This window comes from Colius striatus, chromosome 1 (assembly GCF_028858725.1).
Source record: "Colius striatus isolate bColStr4 chromosome 1, bColStr4.1.hap1, whole genome shotgun sequence".
Lineage (NCBI taxonomy): Eukaryota > Metazoa > Chordata > Aves > Coliiformes > Coliidae > Colius > Colius striatus.
Genome location: NC_084759.1, coordinates 128,982,819 through 129,002,689, shown reverse-complemented (window position 1 = coordinate 129,002,689; position 19,871 = coordinate 128,982,819). Strand labels below are relative to the sequence as shown.

Sequence of the window (19,871 nt, the reverse complement as noted above, 5' to 3'; positions counted from 1 at the left end):
GAATAGTGGTGGGATAAAGGGTGTTATTTAGAAACCAGCTCCAGAAGAAAAGTGTGGTTTTTCTCTCATTAAAGCAAACTGCACAGAGAATGCAGCTTTGGGAACTCCTGGGGGCCATAATCTGTGTTAGAAAACAGAGACATGTGAAAGAAATACTTTTCACATCTTTAGGTGCTGTTATTTTTTAAAATATATCTCTATATTTAAAAGAATAGGTACACTTTGTGAATTAATACAAGCAAATAGTGATGAGTGCAATTCCTTAGAAAGAAATTAGTCTCATAATGACACAACAGCTCAGTGATTGTACGCATGGATGCTGTTGTTCCAGACCCCCTAGTTTGTTGCACTAGAAGAAACCAGTAGCTTAGCAGGATGCACATACAAGTGTGTTTTGTTGGTTTGGGTTTTGTTTGTTTGTGTGGGTTTTCTAAAGCAGTTTTCAACATAGAGAAATTTGGTTTTCCTGTTGTGAGAATCATACAACAAATCAGATTTGCTGAAGCGCCTCTAACTTTTTTAAATGGGTCTAGAAGATGGCAGTGAAGACAGATTAATAGTTGAAATGAGTCACTGATTTAATGCTTTATCAAGTCAGTTAATTACTGATACTAAAAGCAGGTTGAAATATATTCAACATGGTTTTAGTATCAGTAATTAACTAAGGACTTACTTGGGAGTATGTGTAAAGATAAGTAATATAATGTCATACTTACCCAGTTTGAGGGGTTTGTGGTTGTAATTTATGTTGAAAAGATACTGAAGGAACATGTTACCAGGAAAGCATGAGGAGAAAGAAGAAATGTGACTTTGAAACAATGAATGTCCCAGAGGAAATGTTGAAGCCTCTAATCTTGAGTTACTTCTGATTTGCCTTGACAGAGCCCTAGAATAAAATCATAATAGAAGCTTATCTCTTACACTTACAATGATAAAGCGTGGGTTCCATCTCCCAAAATCCCAGAGTTTTTTGCTTATTAGCTTCTTGGTTTATTTCTTGTTGCAGTGTTCATACAGAAGTGAGGCCAATCCATAGGTAGCTGGGAAAATTCTTTTGTTGTTGTTGAACTTTGCCCGTGTAGCCTTTTGCAAAAAAAGCACAGATGTGAAATCTTTTATTTGCTTGTACTGCTTCCTCATAAGGAAGAAAAGTCACTTTGTTTATTTCCAGCTGTGTCAGAAAGAGGACTCAGAAAGCAGCCAACAAACTTCCCAAACGAATAAAGAATAAGCGGATGAAACCAAAGACTGTTATTTGATTTCCCCTTTTTCCCCCAACCTCCCAATGAACTGTTGGGCACCGTATCTTACATTAAATTCAATCTGAGAGGCCTATAATGCCTATATATTCAAGGATTGCTTTGTATAGCAGAGGGGAAAAACATTATTGCCATAAAGGAAGAAAATTCAGCAAGTACGTGAGAAAATTCTTTTGTAGACTCCTTCCATCATTGGATTGATACATTGAACAAGCAGCATCTGTGCTTCTGAAAAGGGAGGTGGTAAAACAAGGAGAAGGAAATAGAGCTAACGAGAATAGCAAATGTCAGATCCAAACCTTTGCAATGTCCCCAGCCTAAGCCCCTCAGCACAGAAATGCAGCTCTGTGACAGGCAGTGCCTTAGCGTAGCATCACCCTCTCCCATCACCATATAGTTCAACCTCACCAATTATATTCTTATGAGATGAGATTGTCTCAAATCACTTACCTAACAAAACAGACAAGTGATTTTTATTTCTTTTTTTGTAAGACAGGAGACTGAACAGGAATTAACTGTGCATGAAACTTGTGTTCTGAAACCTCCTTGCTGGCTTTTTTGTTTATTGGATAAAATGAGCTGTTACACACATGGCTGTGACCTAGGGGCTTTTTCTATGTTTGCTAAAGATACAGATTTTAAAATCTGTAGGCCTAATTTAGGTGAGGGTAGTGCAAGCTGTGACAAAACAGCACATTATCTTGATAATAATATTATCTTAATGATTTTAATCCACATCCTGAAATTTTAATTCACATCCTCAAACTGTAATAGTAGTGAACATAGCATTTGGCTTATTAGGCCATTAACACTTGACTTTCTTGATGATAAAAAGGTACCTGATTCTGAACAGGTTATAATTGTTACTCCTTCAAATAAAATTCCACTTATCTCTGTGCTTTAATGTGGGGAAATAACCTGGGGACTTTCACTATGGTTTTCAACTTTCATCCTTCCAGACTGGCTGTTAATTGATGAAAACAGTCAAGAAAAGCCCATGACTACTGATTTAAGCAACTACCCTCAGTTCTTCCGCAGCCTAGTTCACGAAAATGAAGTTTGAGCATGAGCTTTATGCTCATGAGCTAGGCTTGGGGTTCAGCTAGGCTTGGAAAAAGCTTTTGTTAAGAAGTGTTTAGTCGAAGTCAAACCTCACTTCTAGAGATTTCTTTAGTTTTGTTTTCTGATGGGTTTGGCCTATTGGACCAGAGCTGGTAGCACAGATTTGTAACTCAGCCCATGTGATGGGAGGGAAGAAGGAACTAGCCAAGTAAAGAGAAATGGAGATTATGTTGTATGTATTTCTGTTTAGAGCAGTCTCAGCCTTGCTTTTTATTCGCTTGGCATTCCATAGCAGCTGTGCCACGCTGATGGTGAAACAGCCTAGGAATGTTTTTGATGACTACCGTGATTGCAGGTGAATTCAAATGTGTTGTTAGTCATTTTGCTTCAGTTTTCATGAGTGGTTTAATGCAGCAGCAGGAAACAGTAGTATCAGTGAAAGTGCTTTGCAGCCATAATGTGGATAGGGCCTAGTAACTGCTGCAGATGAGGAACCAGCTGGCAGTAAAGTAAGCAGAGACTTGTGGTGATTTTCTTGAGGATTCCGTGGTGGAGTGAAGTCTTCCCCTGATGGCCCCTTTGCCTTGCCTCCCCTGTTTGAGATGGAGAATCCTTGGCTTGGTGTGATTTTGAAAGATGAGACCTCTTCCCCAGTGTGTTGAATGAAATATATTAATTATGGAGCAGCATAGAAAATAATAATGCAGGATTTAAAAAAAAAACATTAATAACCACATATTGATGCTTTTACCAAATAGAGTAAACTTGACTTTTCCTAATGAAGTCTAATTACAGACCTAATACAGGAGAAGGTGGTGTTTAGAAAACATCTTGCTAAGGCAGAGAGCCTTTGGTGTGGTTGTCTGGTTGTTTTAAGTTTCATTTCCACATATCATTAAGAATGGGAAGAAGCATCAAAAACTTCTGAGGAACAGAGAGAGAAATAAACGTTCCAGACAGAGTGGGAATACACAGGCAGGTCTTGCCTGTTGATGAGTGGTGCTGTACAGTCACATGATACCTATGGAAGAGGCACACCTACAGTTTCCTCTGTTAAGGCTTTCCTACTGCCCCTTAATTGCCTCACCATCTCCTGCAACAAATGCTGCTTTCTGAGAACTGGTATGCACACTAAGGCCTGCAGTGTTGCCTGTAAATTAAATAGATGCTGTTCTCTCGCAGGTGGATTTGCTGAGTTCTCCAGCTCTTTCCCTGGTCTCTGTGAAGGAAAATCCACACTCATCCCTACCTGCATTTCTCAACCCTGCCTACCTGTCTCCAACACTGGTCCAACCAGAATCCTGCCTCATCTCTATCTTGGGTGTCAGCGGGATGTCCTCAACAAGGTGAGCCTTCTGGGTGTCACGTCCTTTACTTAAATGAGTCTGTGACCTCTCTGTGTTTTCATCCATGCCTCTATTGTGCTGCATCATGACAGTTATAAAACATCTAAAGTAGATATATCAAACAGCTGCCTGTGTATAAGCCAAGGAAAGCTATGTGAGAACTAATGATACACAGACCATAAAATTAATCCACGTGGCATGTAATATAAAACTTGGTCTCCTTTCTCCTTCATCTTGTAGAAGATGATCTGGTACTTTCCTCAGTAACCTATCAACCAACAGGAAACTATCAAATCCACCATTGCAGCAGGTCAGGTACTTTCCTGTGTATAGCTCTGATGGGTTTGTTTTGGTGAGTCTTGGATGTTAACACACATGTTAACATCTACAATAGGACAAAGGAAGATTGCCTGGAAAAAAAATAGCACTTAAATACCAAGAGTTATATAATGAGGGAGTACTACAAACAAAGCTTTGTACACCCAATAAAATGCTCAGGCCTGGACAATCAATGAGATCACTTAAAATGAGCTTTTGTGGTAGCATGGCATTAAGAAACTTACTGTTTCTAAATACACATGCATTTAATAATTTCTGTTCATAAAGAACAGCCCAGGATATTTTGGTCTACTTTAAATAGTCAGCAAGTATAGCACTTGTAGCATGCTGGACCGGTGGAGCTTGTGACAGCTTGCTGCAGGTCTGTATTCCTATGCCTATGCACAAATGTTAGCTTCCATGATGCAATCGGCTAATTTCTTACAACCTGCATCTCGGATCCCTTTGCAAGGGAATTTTTATTACTTCTGCTGCATGTGACCTTTTTCCTGGCAGTCCTGCTTGTTAGCTAAATCTCCAATGGCATTCATAAGCTGGTGTTAAATACATGCATAGAGGAGAGAGGGATGCTTCATGCTACCTTATTGCCTTAGTTACATGTAAGGCTTATATGTGTGTTTTATCTATGTATAAAGCTTAAGACAAGAACTATCCTATAGTCTTGTAATTGGATCAAATTTATATACTTGGATCATTGCCATAATTTTCACTGTTTTCTACTTTCACTCCATTCCAGTCTGGCCATTAATAGACTATTTGGATTTTTCATAATTGTTTGAAGGGGATCTTTGGTACAGAAGCAATCACGTAGAAGGTAATTGTGCTTTAACAGAGCACACAGAACTATCTTTTGTATAGAGGGTAGTCAGCAGACATCTTATTTACTTTTGTCCTTCAAAATCCTCTGTGTCTTTACTACCAGGTAGCAAGTCAGCGATTCAGACTTGATTCACTCACAACAGATGTCAAAGCAGCTTATTACTTTTCCTACCATAAAAGTAATTTGTGGTCTGCAGACAAAAGGCAGCAGGAACTAAGTAACTGATAGAAATAATAATAATCATTGTCATCTTTTCATTCAATGACAAGAGTATTAGCAAGATGCTTTTATGTTGTTTGTTTCAATGTGTGAATGGCAAATGATACCTTAGGTCATGTGGGGGCGGGGGGGGTTGCTCCTTGTTTCCCTTGTTTTTCCTCTCAGGCCAGTGATGTGCTACTTCATTTGGGATGTGACTGGAACTCCAGTCCTTTGGCTCTTAAGTGGTGAATAATCCCAGGGAGATGAAAAAGACTGTTCCCTTTCTCTACACTAAATTGATGCCTATGAATAGGTGTTGAGCACAGGTGCACAGTGTGTGTGCCTCACCAGAAAAGAAATCCAAGTGGTAGCAATGGTCAGAGTCTTACTGCCCTGTGTTAGTCTTGACAGTTAATCCTTTGCAAAGTCTTCCCTAGATGACTACGATACCTCTGAGGTTCCTTACCCATTTTAGGACAAATACACATCTTAACAGTTTCAGAACTGCTTGTTGCATATACAGTTTTCTTCTTACTTTGAAGATACAGTAGACAATGCTTTATTCTGAGCATGTCACTGAAACAGAGCTTAGTATCTTGATAGCTTATCTTAGCTCAGATTCCATGGATGAGACACATTGATTTCTCTAAAATGTAAATGTCTCAAAACTATATGTGAAAAGAACTCTTTAATCTGCACTGCTGATCAACGTGATGATATAAAGATATGACTTTTCAACATATTTTATCAAGATGAGCTTATCTTTTCGGTATCTTTACAAGCTTATCTCAGAGTGCACGAGTAGGGAAGTGCTTGTCTTGAGTAGGGAAGTGCTTGTCTCATTGCAGGACAATCTGTATTCATGACCTTTGAAGAATACTAACACTGTTTGCCATTAATAACTCTGCTGATACTGCTTTGTGCAAACATGAAGGCTTGGTTTGTGCCCTTCAGCAAAATTAATGATTACTTCAAAAAAGTCAGGAGATTCTTTTTATCTTTACAGATTTCTTTCTATATGATTAATTCTGAAAACGTTGGGTTTTTTTTTTAAGGGTTGAAATACAAAAGAATCTCATAGAAGTTCATACCTGGCATTTCCATGTGGTCTTCAGTGATCTGATGACCAATGCTGCTGCTTTACCTAAATGCACATATTTACAAAATGCAGACCATTTTCATGATTAACAACTTTCTTTTACTCTGGCTAAGAGAAAAGTTAATTTCACTTTTGGGTCTCAGTGTGATATGTTGGTGGCACCTCCAAGAGGATGTGTATGTTGACAGGACATCTTTGTTGATCTTTGTGAAAGACAAACTAAATTATAACCTGTACAGGACAGGAGTGATAGTTTTCTTTCTGAAAGTTAGCGTAACAGAAGAAAAATCTGTGTTGGGGTTATGGGCCTGAACGTGCCTTCTACTTGTCTCATGTTTTGTACCGGCATTTGTAAACTGTAAAACCTTCTGCTTTACTACTTACATAACTATTCTCTTTCTTCCAGACCTGGATTTTATTTCCTGGAACAAAACAGCATTTTAGGGTGCCATTAATTTTCAGATTAAACAAGTCATAAAATGTAAATAAACTGACAAAAGAGCATTTACCTTCTTTTCACAATGTTGTTAGTATTAGGATCTTCCTCCCATCGTAATTCACTTCTTCCTCTTGGGTGCCTTACAATGAAGGCACTGTTATATTGGAGCGTGTTGCTCAGGGAATGATTGATACTTTAGAACAGAAGGAAGCATGACTTCTCTTTTTAGCCTTAGTCTCAAAGACAAGCACTAACACATTTTTGGGTGTTTTTTTGGCTCAGAGATTTCAGACTTGGTGTCTGCAGCATTTTTGTTCGTGTTTGAATAATCGATTCCACATCAAAAGCTTCACATAACTGTGGAATCGTGACGAGTGGACCGTGCGGCTCACCAGTGCTTATACTTTAAAAGAAATAATAAGCTTTTCCATTCTTCTTCTAAATTCATCAACCTCCCGTTGGCTATATTATGAACAAACATGCATCATGGCAGATGCTTTCAGCGCCTCCCTCCTTTGCACACAATAACGTTCATGGCCCTGCATGTACTTCTGTGCCTGCTATTCCAATTGCCACTTGCTAACCTTCAAGCAGCACCAACAGTAGACAAGCTAGTTTAGGAGCAGTTTTTCAACTTAGGAGTCTAAAGCAGATATTTATTTCAGTTGATGCTGAATTGCTTGGGATCCTAGAAGGGGAAAGCCACGTAGCTTGTGATAGCAAGGCAAAGATGCCTGGGGGGGATCGAGGGTCTCACACATCCTGCAGATTGAGTGCTAGGTACCCCCCCTTCCCAGTAACTGTCCTCACTGGATAGTTCCAGATACTTTCCCTACTTCCTTACATCGTTCTTGCTTTTTAAACTTGTAGCTCTATCAGTGTGAGAGAGCTAAATATAGTAAAGGAAGGTCAACGGAGTCAGCTATGAAAGGTATGCAGGGCTGAAGGGAGCTTCCTGGTTGAGCTGGGGAGATGTGAAGGAAGGGAGAGGGGGAAGTCAGTGACGTACTGGAATTTGTTGTCATTGATGAGAAGCTGAACTTTACTGTGAGTGTGGCTAAGGAAACTTAGCAGGGTGAGAAGCTGTGAGGCTGAGTACTTATTTTGCTACATCCAGCCTTTTTTTGGTTTTTTGACCATTGCTGCAAGTTGTATTTCTAGTGATTTGCTTTGCAAGCAATTGGACATCCCCTATTCCCCTTAGATGGGTATGTTTATGATATAATGTATATTCATTAGTTTCTAACGCCCACACCTTTGGGCACCTCTGCACATGCTCATGTGAGGGTCTTCGGATCAAACTTTAGAGGAGCTGCTCATTTTGCTCGAGACAACAAACTCAGCTCGCTAACAGAGACTCACGTAAATTCCCTGCTTAAAATGCAGCCCGCGGCAGTTGTACATGCTTCACTCTGTGAATGACTGAGGCAGAAGAGAAGGGAATCTGCCACCCTTTGCTCTCCCTGAACATTTAATTTGTGCCTGCACACAGGTGTGAGCGTGACTAATCATCCCTTCTGCATGCATACTATAACATGCAAGTGGGGTATTTGTTTGCTAAATATCAGACAGTGTTTAAACTGCACTGATTTGAACAAGATAGAGTTCTGGCTCTTCAGCTAGGTAGCCATATCCCTGGTTCTCCCTGCCAAAACTGCTTTATGCTTGCAGAATAAAGTTACCTATGGGGAGGAAGCGACCGTTTGGCTTCATGACTATTTTCATACTGGCAGAAATAACTTCACTTGAAATCTGCAGTGTAAGGATTCATTCTTGCCATTGCTCCTGTTGACTGACATAACTTTATACAGTTGCTATAAAAGCAAAAGAATTAAAATCAGATTTTGGGGGGGGGCTTTTTTTTTCTTTTACAGTTTAATTTCAGGCATTAGTTTCCATAGAAATCTGGCCAAAAGCTCCCCAGTGTTTATATTCAGTGTAACTACTGTCCAAGCATAGTATTGCTTGTCACTGCCAAGTCACAGCTGAACCAGACAAGCTGTTTGATCGGTATTACTCCAACCTGCTTAATAGCTTTTCTGTGTCAACTTGCTTACTTGCAGGAGACTGGATGGTTTTGGTAGAGCCATTTATAGTTCTCTAGTACTCATTTCATGTGCTTTGTCACTAACGTACCTACTGCATCAGATACTCTTTATATTGTTGCACAGAGCAGTATGTCAAGGTGCAGAAAAGAGGTACCTTTATTTTTTTCTTCAGTCATCAACATTTATTTTAAAAGTCCAGTTGATTTTTTGAATCTCTTACACTTGTTGCTGTGATAATCTCTGAAATGCAAGAGGAATGAAGACTGAAAACTGCAATAGGAGCAACTAAATCGTAAACCACAAAGTGGAACTCCTATAAAACTGCAGTTAGTGCAGTGTGAAAATGGTTTAAGGCCTTCATCTCTTAGTCAATTTTCTCTCTCAGAGTTTTTAGCACATTTACTTTAGAAGCAAGGAAGTCCTGGACATTTTTAAGAGGTGACTGCAGGAGGCATCCATTGCATTTCATATTTCTCAGTAATATCTGTGATGGGACAACCTCAGTCTTAGAGATATGATCAAAAACTTGCATATTTTGGACAGCAAACTATGTATGGGAAGCATTTGGTTATGTTGTGTGTTTGCGTGGTGAGAATTTAAACCAAAGTAGCAAAAAACTTGTTCTCTGGGAAGTCAGTGCTTCATAGTAGCAGAAGGTATTCTACCATTATTTCTGTTCCTCGATAACTTTGTTCTTACGGGCTTTGCAGTCCACATGTTGTTTTGACACCCTGGATGTCTCATTAAAAGATGTTTGAAAACTTAAAAGCTGAGATGTATTTTTCTTAAAAGTATACCTTTACATACAACTAGCAACTCCAACACAACTTTCAGTTTGTTTTTCAGTCTTGTAACGTGCCAGAGGTACCATTTGACTCCTCTTGGCTTAATCTTCCTCTTTCCTAGGAGCTGATGCAGCAGAACGATATTGGCTACGTACTGAACGCCAGCAATACTTGTCCAAAGCCTGATTTTATTCCAGAAGCCCATTTCCTGAGAGTGCCTGTGAATGACAGCTTTTGTGAAAAAATTTTGCCTTGGTTGGATAAATCAGTCGATTTTATAGGTGAGAAGAAAATGTAAATTCTCTCTCTAAAACAGTTTCTGTGTTCCTTTGTGTGTCTGCCTTACTGCTTCGGGCTGGAGAAGACCTGAATGCTTTCTGGGTGCTGCGAGAGTAGGCTAAGGATCTACAAACACAATCACCATCACTTCATAAGCACAGAAGCAAAATAAAATCGGAAGATTCTGCTTATGAGAGCACGTTCCAGCACTTTTGAAACAGAGGCACTTCTCAAAAGCACAACTCTGCTTTCTGGCAATCTGGTAGATGCCTGATATGTCTGCAGAGAGAATGAGAAATTGGCTGTACGGATCCCATCTTAAGCTTTGAGAAGTGAGCTGGACAAATCTGAACTGGCCAAATTGCTCTATCAAAAATGCTTGCTTTTAACTTGTGTATAAAATTAGCAACAATACTAAGACAGACACCTAAATGGAGTTATGTGCACATTAAAACACAGTGTGCTGTAACTGCCCCACGTTTCCTGTGTAGTCATGCACGTGATTCTACATTCAGTGCTATACAGTGCTAGACAAAATAAATGGGTTTTGTTTCAAGCTTCCACGAGGTTTGCAATTAGCAGGTAACTTGGAAGTTTTGAGCAATTTTAAACAACATTGCTTTCTTTGTAAACTTTTCACCATGGTACAACACAGCTGAGTTTGACACTTGCCAATTTCTTTGCTGTGTAGAAAAAGCAAAAGCATCCAATGGCCGTGTGTTAGTGCACTGTTTAGCTGGAATATCCCGCTCTGCCACAATCGCCATTGCCTATATCATGAAGAGAATGGATTTGTCCTTAGACGAAGCTTACAGGTAAGGAGAAAATTTCCCTTCATGCTAAATCTTGGGCCTGTTGGCTTTTTTTTAATATGACCAAAGTTAGAAGCAGGCGTGTTACTTTGTCCGGTAGTCGACTGGCCTCTGCAGACTCTTGTTTTTAAATGTAGGCTTCCTCCATAAACAAATCAATGGTGTTGTGTGTGAGTAACACAGTCAATATTAATTTCCCATCTGCAAAAACGATGATGTTTGCTGTCTTTGCTCCAAGTAGGCAAATACATGGAACTTAAACTGCTTATTAAACTTGTATGTCTGTGCACACATATAGAAACGCAGCTATAGCGTGGGTAGGACAATGCCTTGTAAGTCAGAGAGAGAACAGAATGGATGGGGTTAAAGAAAGAGACCTGAGGATATTTATAACCACACGTGACAAAGGCTAGGATGGACCCTTGACTGCAGATTGGTATTTGGTAATGCTCTCAGATAAATGCCTGCAGGTGAAATGTGTAAGAATTAAGAGAAGTCAACCAAAAACTCTGGGAGAAAGTATTTTGAGGTATCAGCTCTTTGTGGTATTAGGGAATTTTTTGTGAAGAGCTCTTTCTCTCCCTGCCTTTTTAACCTTTCCAATCCCTTTTTTTTTCTTATACTTTGTTTGTGAACACTTCACTGCATTCCAGGTGGCTTGGTTTCTGTGTTTCATTTAACAAACTGCTTCCTTGAGTTGTACAGAAAATGATGGGTTTGTTTGATGAGCTTCACGCAGGCTACTTGTCGCAGCTGATGTGTCGCTGTAACATACATTGGGCAGAAACAGTCTGAACAATTGCACTGGAGCTGGCAGAGAGCAGTACCTTCCAAATCACTGGTATCTTTGCTACTACTGTCTCCAAAACAGGGATGAGCACGAAAAGATGAACATTTGATATTCCCTTGTGGACCATGATTTCCATGAGGCATTTTCTTTTAAGCTGATGAACATAATTACATGCGCACTGAAAAAAAGTGCGTCAGAGGTGCCTGAACTACAACCAGCTCCCATGGCCTTTACAGATTGTCCAGTTTCCTCCTAGACCCTGCTGCCAGTTTGGTCTTGTGCAGTAATTTCAACATGTATAGTTGAAACAGTATTGGTTAAGAGCTGTAGCTGAAACCTCACAGTTATATAAGTATAGATAATATGCATGAATTAGCGGATGTGGATGGATACTGCACAAGGTATAAGCTTGGGTCACTGAAAAACCTGTCTGGTCTCAGACCATAGTGGTGTGGAGGTTAGAGTTGCAGAGTACTAAATGCTTCTAAAATGCGCACATTTCAAGGAACTTCTGTAAAGTGCTGCTTCTGAATCCCTCCAGGAAATGTGTGCATTAAATTCTAGTTTGTTTCTTAAGCAGAAGTGTGAATTGAGTGTAAAGGATTAATCATCTTAGGCCTTTTTCTCTTTGCCATTCTAGACACTGAACCACTACTGTGAAATTTAGTTTGATATTTCCTTTGATATGGCTTAGTGAGAACTGTCTGCAGCACATTTTGCTCATTGGTTTGGGATCTCTTGTTGGCAAAGCTTGAAAGAAAAATACTTTTCTGAGTTAATGAATGTCATTAGAGAAAATGTTTGTCTGACACTGCTATAAAATCAAAAGGTGACACTGTTACTTGAAATAAAAGAACTGAGGAAATAAATGTTTTTAATCTTTTGTATAATGGACTATTAAAGGAGAACAAAAATTAAATATGTTATGCAGGTTTTCTAATTGAAAAAAAAAAAGCATGTATGTTTCAAAATTTTTCATTTCAATATTATGGAGGGAAACGAGGAAAAAGTGGAAGGAACAGAGTTTTGGAGAGGATACCAGAAATTGCAGTGTTGACCAGAAGCATCTTGCTTTAAGTAACTAACCCAACAAACAAGTACAGCTACCTTGGATGGGGGAAAAAGATTAATAAAGACTGTTTGAATTCTTGTGAGTTTCTTACACTGGAATAAAACCTCTCAGATTAAATGCTAAGGGATCAAGCTAAAGAACCTCTCCTGAGGAGATGTACTAGTTTTCTCTGTTTGACAGTGTTACACTTCATGGTTGAACTTTCTGCTATTGTTTTGTGCAACCAGCTACTCCAGGTTTGGTACCTTCACAGAACCCATCCCACTAATGGTTTGGTTTGACATTTTTCATGCACTTGCCTACATTTGTGCTCATGTGTACACACACACACATAAGCCCACCTTTGAACATTTCTCATGCTGTTTTAGTGACTGCACACTCACCTTCTGTCCATATCCCCAGAGAGATTTTTGGTTTAAATAATATTTCATTTTCCCAGTGGTATGTTACACGGGAGGTTTTTACTAGATTTAGGTCTTCAAGATTTCTCTCCTTGTTAACTCCCCTGTCAGCAGGTTCATCACAGTTCCAGCAATGTTTACTTAAAAATAAAATCAGAGGAGGAAGGATTCGGGCAGCTTTCAGTTTTACAGCCTGTAAAAAGCAGAGAGTGTAGGTGTATGTATTTAGGTGTTTTGTATTTAGGTGTATTGCAGATCAGGCAGGTAGGAAGTATGCTGTTGTATTTAACTTTGAAGTGTATGGCATGACTTCTAGTACTTAAGTCTTTCATTGAGAGTTCAGGTTCAGGAAAACATTTTAAGTATGCATTGCACCTTCTCATATCCAACCGAGTGTGTAAGGGCCTGCTTAGATTGGCACACATGCCTCGCTCAGGCTGCTGCCTACAAGACTTGAAAGCAGGTTAACTCTTTGGTGGTTTGGTACAACTGTTGCCCTTTATTGTGGAACATTTCTCTCTTTTTTTTTTTGTGCTGCATTTGCACCTTACTGGTTTTCTCTTTGATTATCCTATCAGTGGTCAACACCAGCTTACGGTAGAAATCGCTGGCATTGGCAGTGTAGGTCAGCATCAGAGCTCTTTGTGCTGCCTGAAAAAGGCAAGACAGGGTGGGGAGTACTCACTGCAGTAACAGCAGCATGGGAGAGGGGAAAGGAATGTGGATTTTGATGCCTTTGGATGGCAGGGAAGGTTGTCCGCCATCTGCAGTGCAGGACAGACCAAGGTTGGCTGGAGCTCTGATGCTGTTTGTACAGAACTTGAGGAGATCTTAACTCTGGTTAGAAGCCAAGGTAGCAGAGATCCCACTGGTGGAGTAAAATAAGGGTTCACTCAAACTTTGTTGTGGATATCATAAAGATGATAAAAGGGGGAAAGAAAACTTTTTTTTTCCACACCTTTAAGTAAGCAACAGAGAGAACTGAGAGTATCCAGGATTAGCTTGTTTAAATGGTGATCTTTTGTTTTGTTTCTAATCCCTGTTTCCTGTGCTTGACTGAACCTCAGTCCAGGCACCCTGACAAGCCAATGTTAGGCTGTTAACATTTACAAGAGTTGCTCTAGGTAGGGTTATCATGGGTCCCAGCAGCCAGTCCTTAAATTAACTCGTTTTGTTTGTCCCCTCGTTCCAGATTTGTGAAAGAAAAAAGGCCAACCATTTCTCCCAACTTCAACTTTCTGGGCCAGCTGTTGGACTTCGAGAAAAAAATCAAGAACCAGAGGGGTCAGCCTGGACACATTAGTAAGCTGAAACTTCTGCATTTGGAAAAAAGCAGCGAGCACGTGCTGGTGCCAGAAGGTGGGCAGAGCAGCCTGTCCACTAACCAGCTCTGCATTACCACTACCTCCGAGATGGTGGAGCAGAAGCCGGCAGACTGCGGCAGCACAGCACGCGGGCACTTGTCCCCTCTGGAAGACAGCCCTCTGGTACAGGGCATCAACGGGCTGCACGTCTCTCTCGACAAGGTGGAGGACAGCAACCGGCTGAAACGCTCCTTTTCTTTGGATATCAAGTCCGTGTCCTACTCGGCGAGCAGCAGCTGCATGACTGCGTCGGTTCAGAGCTTCGCCTCCTCCGAAGACACTCTGGAATACTACAAACATGCGGCCGCTTTAGAGGGCAGCGGCAAGTTGTGTCAGTTCTCTCCTGTCCAGGAGGTCTCGGAGCAGACCCCGGAAAGCAGCCCTGACAAAGAGGAAGCCAACCCTCCCAAGAAACCCCAGAATGCCTGGCAGCTGGAGAGCCAGAGCAAACGCCAGCACCTGGGGAGAGCCAGTGGCGGTGCCGCCACTCAGCGCTCACTCCTGTACCCATTACACCGCAGCGGGAGCATGGAAGACAACTACCGAACGAACTTCTTGTTTGGGCTCTCCACCAGCCAGCAGCATTTGGCCAAGTCTGCCGCTGGGCTGGGCCTCAAAGGCTGGCACTCGGACATCCTGGCTCCTCAGACGTCAGCTACGTCCCTCACCAACAGCTGGTATTTTGCAACCGAGTCCTCACATTTCTACTCGGCCTCGGCCATTTACGGGAGCAGCGCTGCCTACTCTGCCTACAGCTGCAGCCAGCTGCCCACGGGCTGCGACCCGGCCTGCGCTGTGCGCAGAAGGGCCAAGCAGGCCGACCGGGGGGACTCCAGGCGCAGCTGGCATGAGGAGAGCTCCTTTGAAAAGCAGTTCAAGCGCAGAAGCTGCCAGATGGAGTTTGGGGAGAGCATCATGTCGGACAACAGGTCCAGAGAGGAACTGGGGAAAGTAGGCAGTCAGTCAAGCTTTTCAGGCAGCATGGAAATCATTGAAGTGTCGTGAGGGGTGGTGAGCTTGCGAGACTGTGTTGGAGTTGCTTCCCCCTCCAGGCCGCTTGCGCAGCCTTTGAGAGGTCCCTGTAAATCTGAAAAGAACAAACTTTGTGCAAAAAAAAAAGGTTGGGGGGCATAGAGGGAGGGTGGGGAAGAAATGTGAGGCTTCAGTGTGAACACGGCAACTAGAGTAGTACAGCAAAGAAATGACGAGTGAGCATCTGCCTGAGGAGACCAAGCGTGCCACCAGGGTTTTTTCCTCCCCATTCCAGGAGAAGGGCAGAATGGTTCAATGATCTTTCCTTGACAGAGGAAGCAGTTGCATGCAATGGATTGTACGTCTTTTCCATGGTTTTTGAAAAAGAAGCTCTCTCGGTATCAAACCCTTTCTCTGGTTCTACTGAAACATGCCTCTACCCATCAAAGCGAATCTTGTTCCCCCCCCCCCTCATGCCCCACGTCCTCACCAGCGCACCTTAGCCCTGACACTGAGCCAACCTCTGGAGGGAGACCCTTTTCCCCTTAACAAAGGAGACCGGGAGCGATTCCAAAGGACATAGGGACTGGTTACAGCAAGGCTGGTCTGAACACACGTAGTTCAGACAAATGTAAATACTGGTGTAACTATTGTTATAATGGATAGGCTTTAGGCAATTTGCTAGAGAGCTGCTTCAGAGAAAAGAAACCCAGTACCTCAAAAACATAAAAAATAAACTAGGGCTTTATGGCGGCCAGCTGCTGGTTGTCAGTTCATAAGCAATGTGAACAAGTAACGACCAGCTATGTTGGATGACTGTATTTTTTTTAAAGCTGTCTACGCACAAGTGTTCCAGTTAGTCCAGCAGCAATTCTTTAAAGACAAATGAACCATACTTAACGACCATTTCCCCCAGCCTTTTGTAACATAAAATAAGCAATATTTGTCTTTTTGATATTGAGCTGGCTTTTGGGAGAGGGGTAGCTGCTTTGGCTTCTCAGCTGTAACACAGTGGCGAATGCTTAGGGTTACGTGCAGGAGCAGTGACTGACACAGGATCACAACATCCTCTCTTGCCCCTTGACAATTCAATAGATGGCTCTTCAAGGCTTGGTTTTGTTTTGTTTTTTTTAAAGCTAAAAATGAGTTGGGATGGGCTTTTGTCCTTAACTGAGCAGTACTGTTAAGGAACTGCTCTTCAGCTATGGTTCCAGTTACGTGTGGGGGTGGGTGAAATAAAAGTAGTTATTTTTTTCCATCCCAAACATCCTCACCCAAACTGTGGGGACTTGGAAGACAGAAGCTTCTCATTACTTTTGCAGACTTCCTCTGAGAGAGAGAGGTCTGTCTATCTGTCTCTCTAAGGAAAACAGGCGATCTCCAGGGTCCCCATCTCATAGCATGGTGTGAAAGAAAGGGGCTGTGAGAAGAGACAGCTTTAATGGGGAGCCTGCTTACCTCCCACACTCATGTCTCCAAGGGAATGTGATCCTGACATTGTCCCATGTCCCAGCATAGACGATGGTGTTCCCAGCGTGCAGGTGGCGTGGCTGCAAACCCTTCTTAGCCATCCCACTGCTGGCCTACTCTGTCCTTGCCTTCCTCACCCCAGGGGACACGCCAGCTCACTGAGGCGCCGCCTCCCTGCTGCCAGCAGGGCTGTTTTATGGGAGGTTAGGACAATCCTTCTCGGGCTGTTTTTGGCAGTGGCCCAGCTGCTTCCCCCTGACTCACCTTGTCTGCCGCTGCTCATGTTGCTGCAAGAGGTTTATGGTCAGCAAGAGGCGGTACCAGAGGCAACATCGTTCCTGCTCTGACAGGAGCCGCACATGTTTTATCTTGGCTTTCCCCAGCGCCCTTCAGAATGTGTGTATTGGGGCAGGGGAAATGACATTGTTTTGTCCCATTTCAGTGCAGGCAGCTGAAAGTTTTAAATCGTGTAACAAATACCCCTGGACCACAGCTTTAAAAAAAAAAATTCAGTTGCAAGCTGAAGCCCTAATTTAAGTCAGCAGCTTGGGTTATATTTGGGTTTTTTTTTTTACTGTAAGTTTAGCTAGTTTGTGACTCAAATCTCAGGTTTTACTATATTGAAAAGTGGAGAAGATTTTGTCATTGTTTTGTTTTGTGGCTAGGATGTGACTTTAATTTCCTACAGCGGACTGCTGAAAATAGCACTGAAAGCTACAGCATTGATTAACTTGACTTTGAAAAATGTAGATGGCACCGAGGGGCAGCACCAGGCATTAACTGAACCCAGAGGCTGTGTTCTTGCTGTGTGGATGAGAGAGATGCTGGAAGAAGGGGCAGCCTGGGCAAGCGACAGGTTGACACTACCCTGAATAGCGTGTCAGGCCTTGGCTATTCATGAAACATACTGCCACTTGCTTCTGTTTACATATCAAGTGGGAGCAATTACTTTACAAATGTTTTTGGCACACATACACCCTCTGTGTGGGTGTATACCTATGTAAAAGGGTTGGCTGTGCTCCTTTCAGACAGATTTCAGTAAAAGCCCGTGTCCTCCAGTTAGATCAGTTAACAAGAGTTAACAAATCAATCCCTAGAAGCAGAAACAGATTCTTCCTCTCTCCTGTGTTCCTTCACACCTGTGTGTTCTCCCCTTCTCTCTGTACATACAAACACGTACGGTTGGACTTTGTTTAGTTAATCACCTTCTGAGGAACTGAGCTTCTGGCTCCCCCTGATTTCCAGTACACTACAGTCACTCAAATCAAAGCTGTAGGCTCAGTATTTTTAGAGGACAGGTTCCTGTAGGAAGAAGCCTTAACCCCACGTCCCAGACAGGGTCAGTCTCTCTGTCTCCTGTCAGAACTGGTGTCCTGTACCTGAACAATGCTGGAAATGGTTTATAGAAGTTTGGAAAGCAAAGTGGAGGATGCGAGAGGGGAAATGTGTACATGTTCAGTATGAATATCATGTTCTTTGGTGTATGGCAAGCTGGTTAAATGGTTCAGAGAGATGTGAGTTTCTCATCTTGTTGTCTTATGAGCATTACCTGTATGTTATGATGAAATAAAATCAGAAATGGTACCTGTTTATATAGAATGGCTGAGGAAAGAGCCTGTGTGCCTCTGGCCACGGAGCACGTGTCACCTGCCTGTGGTCCAACCTGCTCCCCAGAACTAGCAGAGGGCTCTTTCTTATCAGACATCTGCTCCTCTGCAGATACGTGCCTGTTAATGAATTACACAGACTGGGGAGCTTTGGACCACTTGTCACGAGCAGTGGTGATTTTACAGTACCAGTTTGGGCCTCTTACCTGTTCCCGTTTACCTCACCTCTCCTGCTCTCAGGAACAGCAAGTGGCATTTCTCTGCATTAACCTCTTCCCGCGTCTAATCCTGCTGTGAGTAAACTGTTCCCAAGGCAGCCATGGTAGTCTTTCTGAAACAAGTATTTCAAATTGATTAAGTTACTTAGAATGAATCTCCTATGTTTTTTTCCTTGCCTCTCATATTTCTTATTTGAAGAAGAATTTAACTACTCATGTTTGGACTGATTCTGTCAGTCCTGAGGGATTCAGAGTGACTTCTCGTTGCTGAGGGAAGGGTATGGCCCTCATTGCTGCTTCAGAGAAGAGCTTGTACAAATGAAGCACATATTTCAGTTAAATCCTGGAACAGAATATGGCTGCTTCAGTGATATACTTAGATGGCAAAACCTACAAGTTTGTGTTATAGCACCTTCAAACTCAGGTGCACTAACAGAAACTGTTTTTTTTCAAAAGATCATTTCAAAGCCTAATACCAGAAAGGGCAACGCAGAATCTTTGGCGTCTCTGGAAGAGTTGTACCATTAGCCAGAGCACAAGAACCCACATACACTTTCTCCAGACAACACTTCCCAGCTCTTCCAGGGAAAGTTTGTGTCCATTGCATGGTCATGTGAGAACCATGCACAGTACTAGATGTAAAAAAGGCATCAACTTGTTAGCCTACAAAACAGCCTGACTTGATATTCTCCTAAGAGTTACCTGATCTAGCCTCTCTTGCCTTAGTGAAGTCCACTTCTGATCCCAGTAGGTCAGACCAGCTCTGTTTGTTCCCCCAGGTTCCTGGGGTTTGAGGTGTGTACTTCAGCTTTCACCGCTCCTCCTCTTGCCTGCCCCACAGGCCTTGCTCTGCTCTTGTTCCCTCCACTCTTGCCCCTGCCAGGAGACCGCTCTGAAGAGACTGTCTAACTCCACCTCCAGTCAAAACCCAAGAAGCAACTGAAATGTGTCTCGTGCATGTCATCAACATTTAATTTTCATTTCATTGACTGGCATTACTGGGAAGAGGGCCCCGAGGTCACCAGGCTCTCGATGGAACCGTGGCACGCACTTACATTCCTATAGTGAAGTGGACTGAAAACCTTCCAAACCTTCCCCCAGCATGGACCAGGTAGCCCTGTTTGGAGGAAGTGAGGGGTAAGTGAGAGAGTATAAATCTGGTAACTACGTGAGCTGCTCTTTTTCACTACCTCTGTTGATGAGCTAGCTGCTCGTTACACTTTGACTTGTAGCACAGGTTAGATGTTGGCCTCTACCAGAAAGTAGTGGTATCAAAAGCCCAGGGCAGTGGCCTGCTGCTTCTCCTGGGGACAGCAGTGGAGCACTAATAAGGCTGTTACTGCTGCATTTTACATCTGAAATTACTGAGATTGACACAAACTCACCTACCTAGACATTTTAAATATCTACACTCTTGACTAAGCAGAGACCAACCTGGCTAGCCTGGTATTTGTTCTTAAAGTCTCTGAGATAAAAGTAGAGCTATTT

At 42.3% G+C, this 19,871-nt stretch overlaps 1 protein-coding gene across 5 annotated transcripts in view; it reads left to right on the top strand.

The window, feature by feature from the left end:
- DUSP16 (dual specificity phosphatase 16) overlaps positions 1-18,142 on the top strand; it is a 69,331-nt gene extending 51,189 nt beyond the window's left edge. For all 5 annotated transcript variants that reach the window (XM_062007214.1, XM_062007223.1, XM_062007231.1 and 2 more), the window contains 4 exons: positions 3,504-3,667; positions 9,520-9,679; positions 10,369-10,492; positions 13,945-18,142. In XM_062007214.1, the coding sequence (XP_061863198.1) occupies positions 3,504-3,667; positions 9,520-9,679; positions 10,369-10,492; positions 13,945-15,121 (1,625 nt within the window). In that variant the 3' untranslated portion in view covers positions 15,122-18,142. The remainder of the gene's footprint in view (positions 1-3,503; positions 3,668-9,519; positions 9,680-10,368; positions 10,493-13,944) is intronic.
- Positions 18,143-19,871: the final 1,729 nt, after the last annotated feature.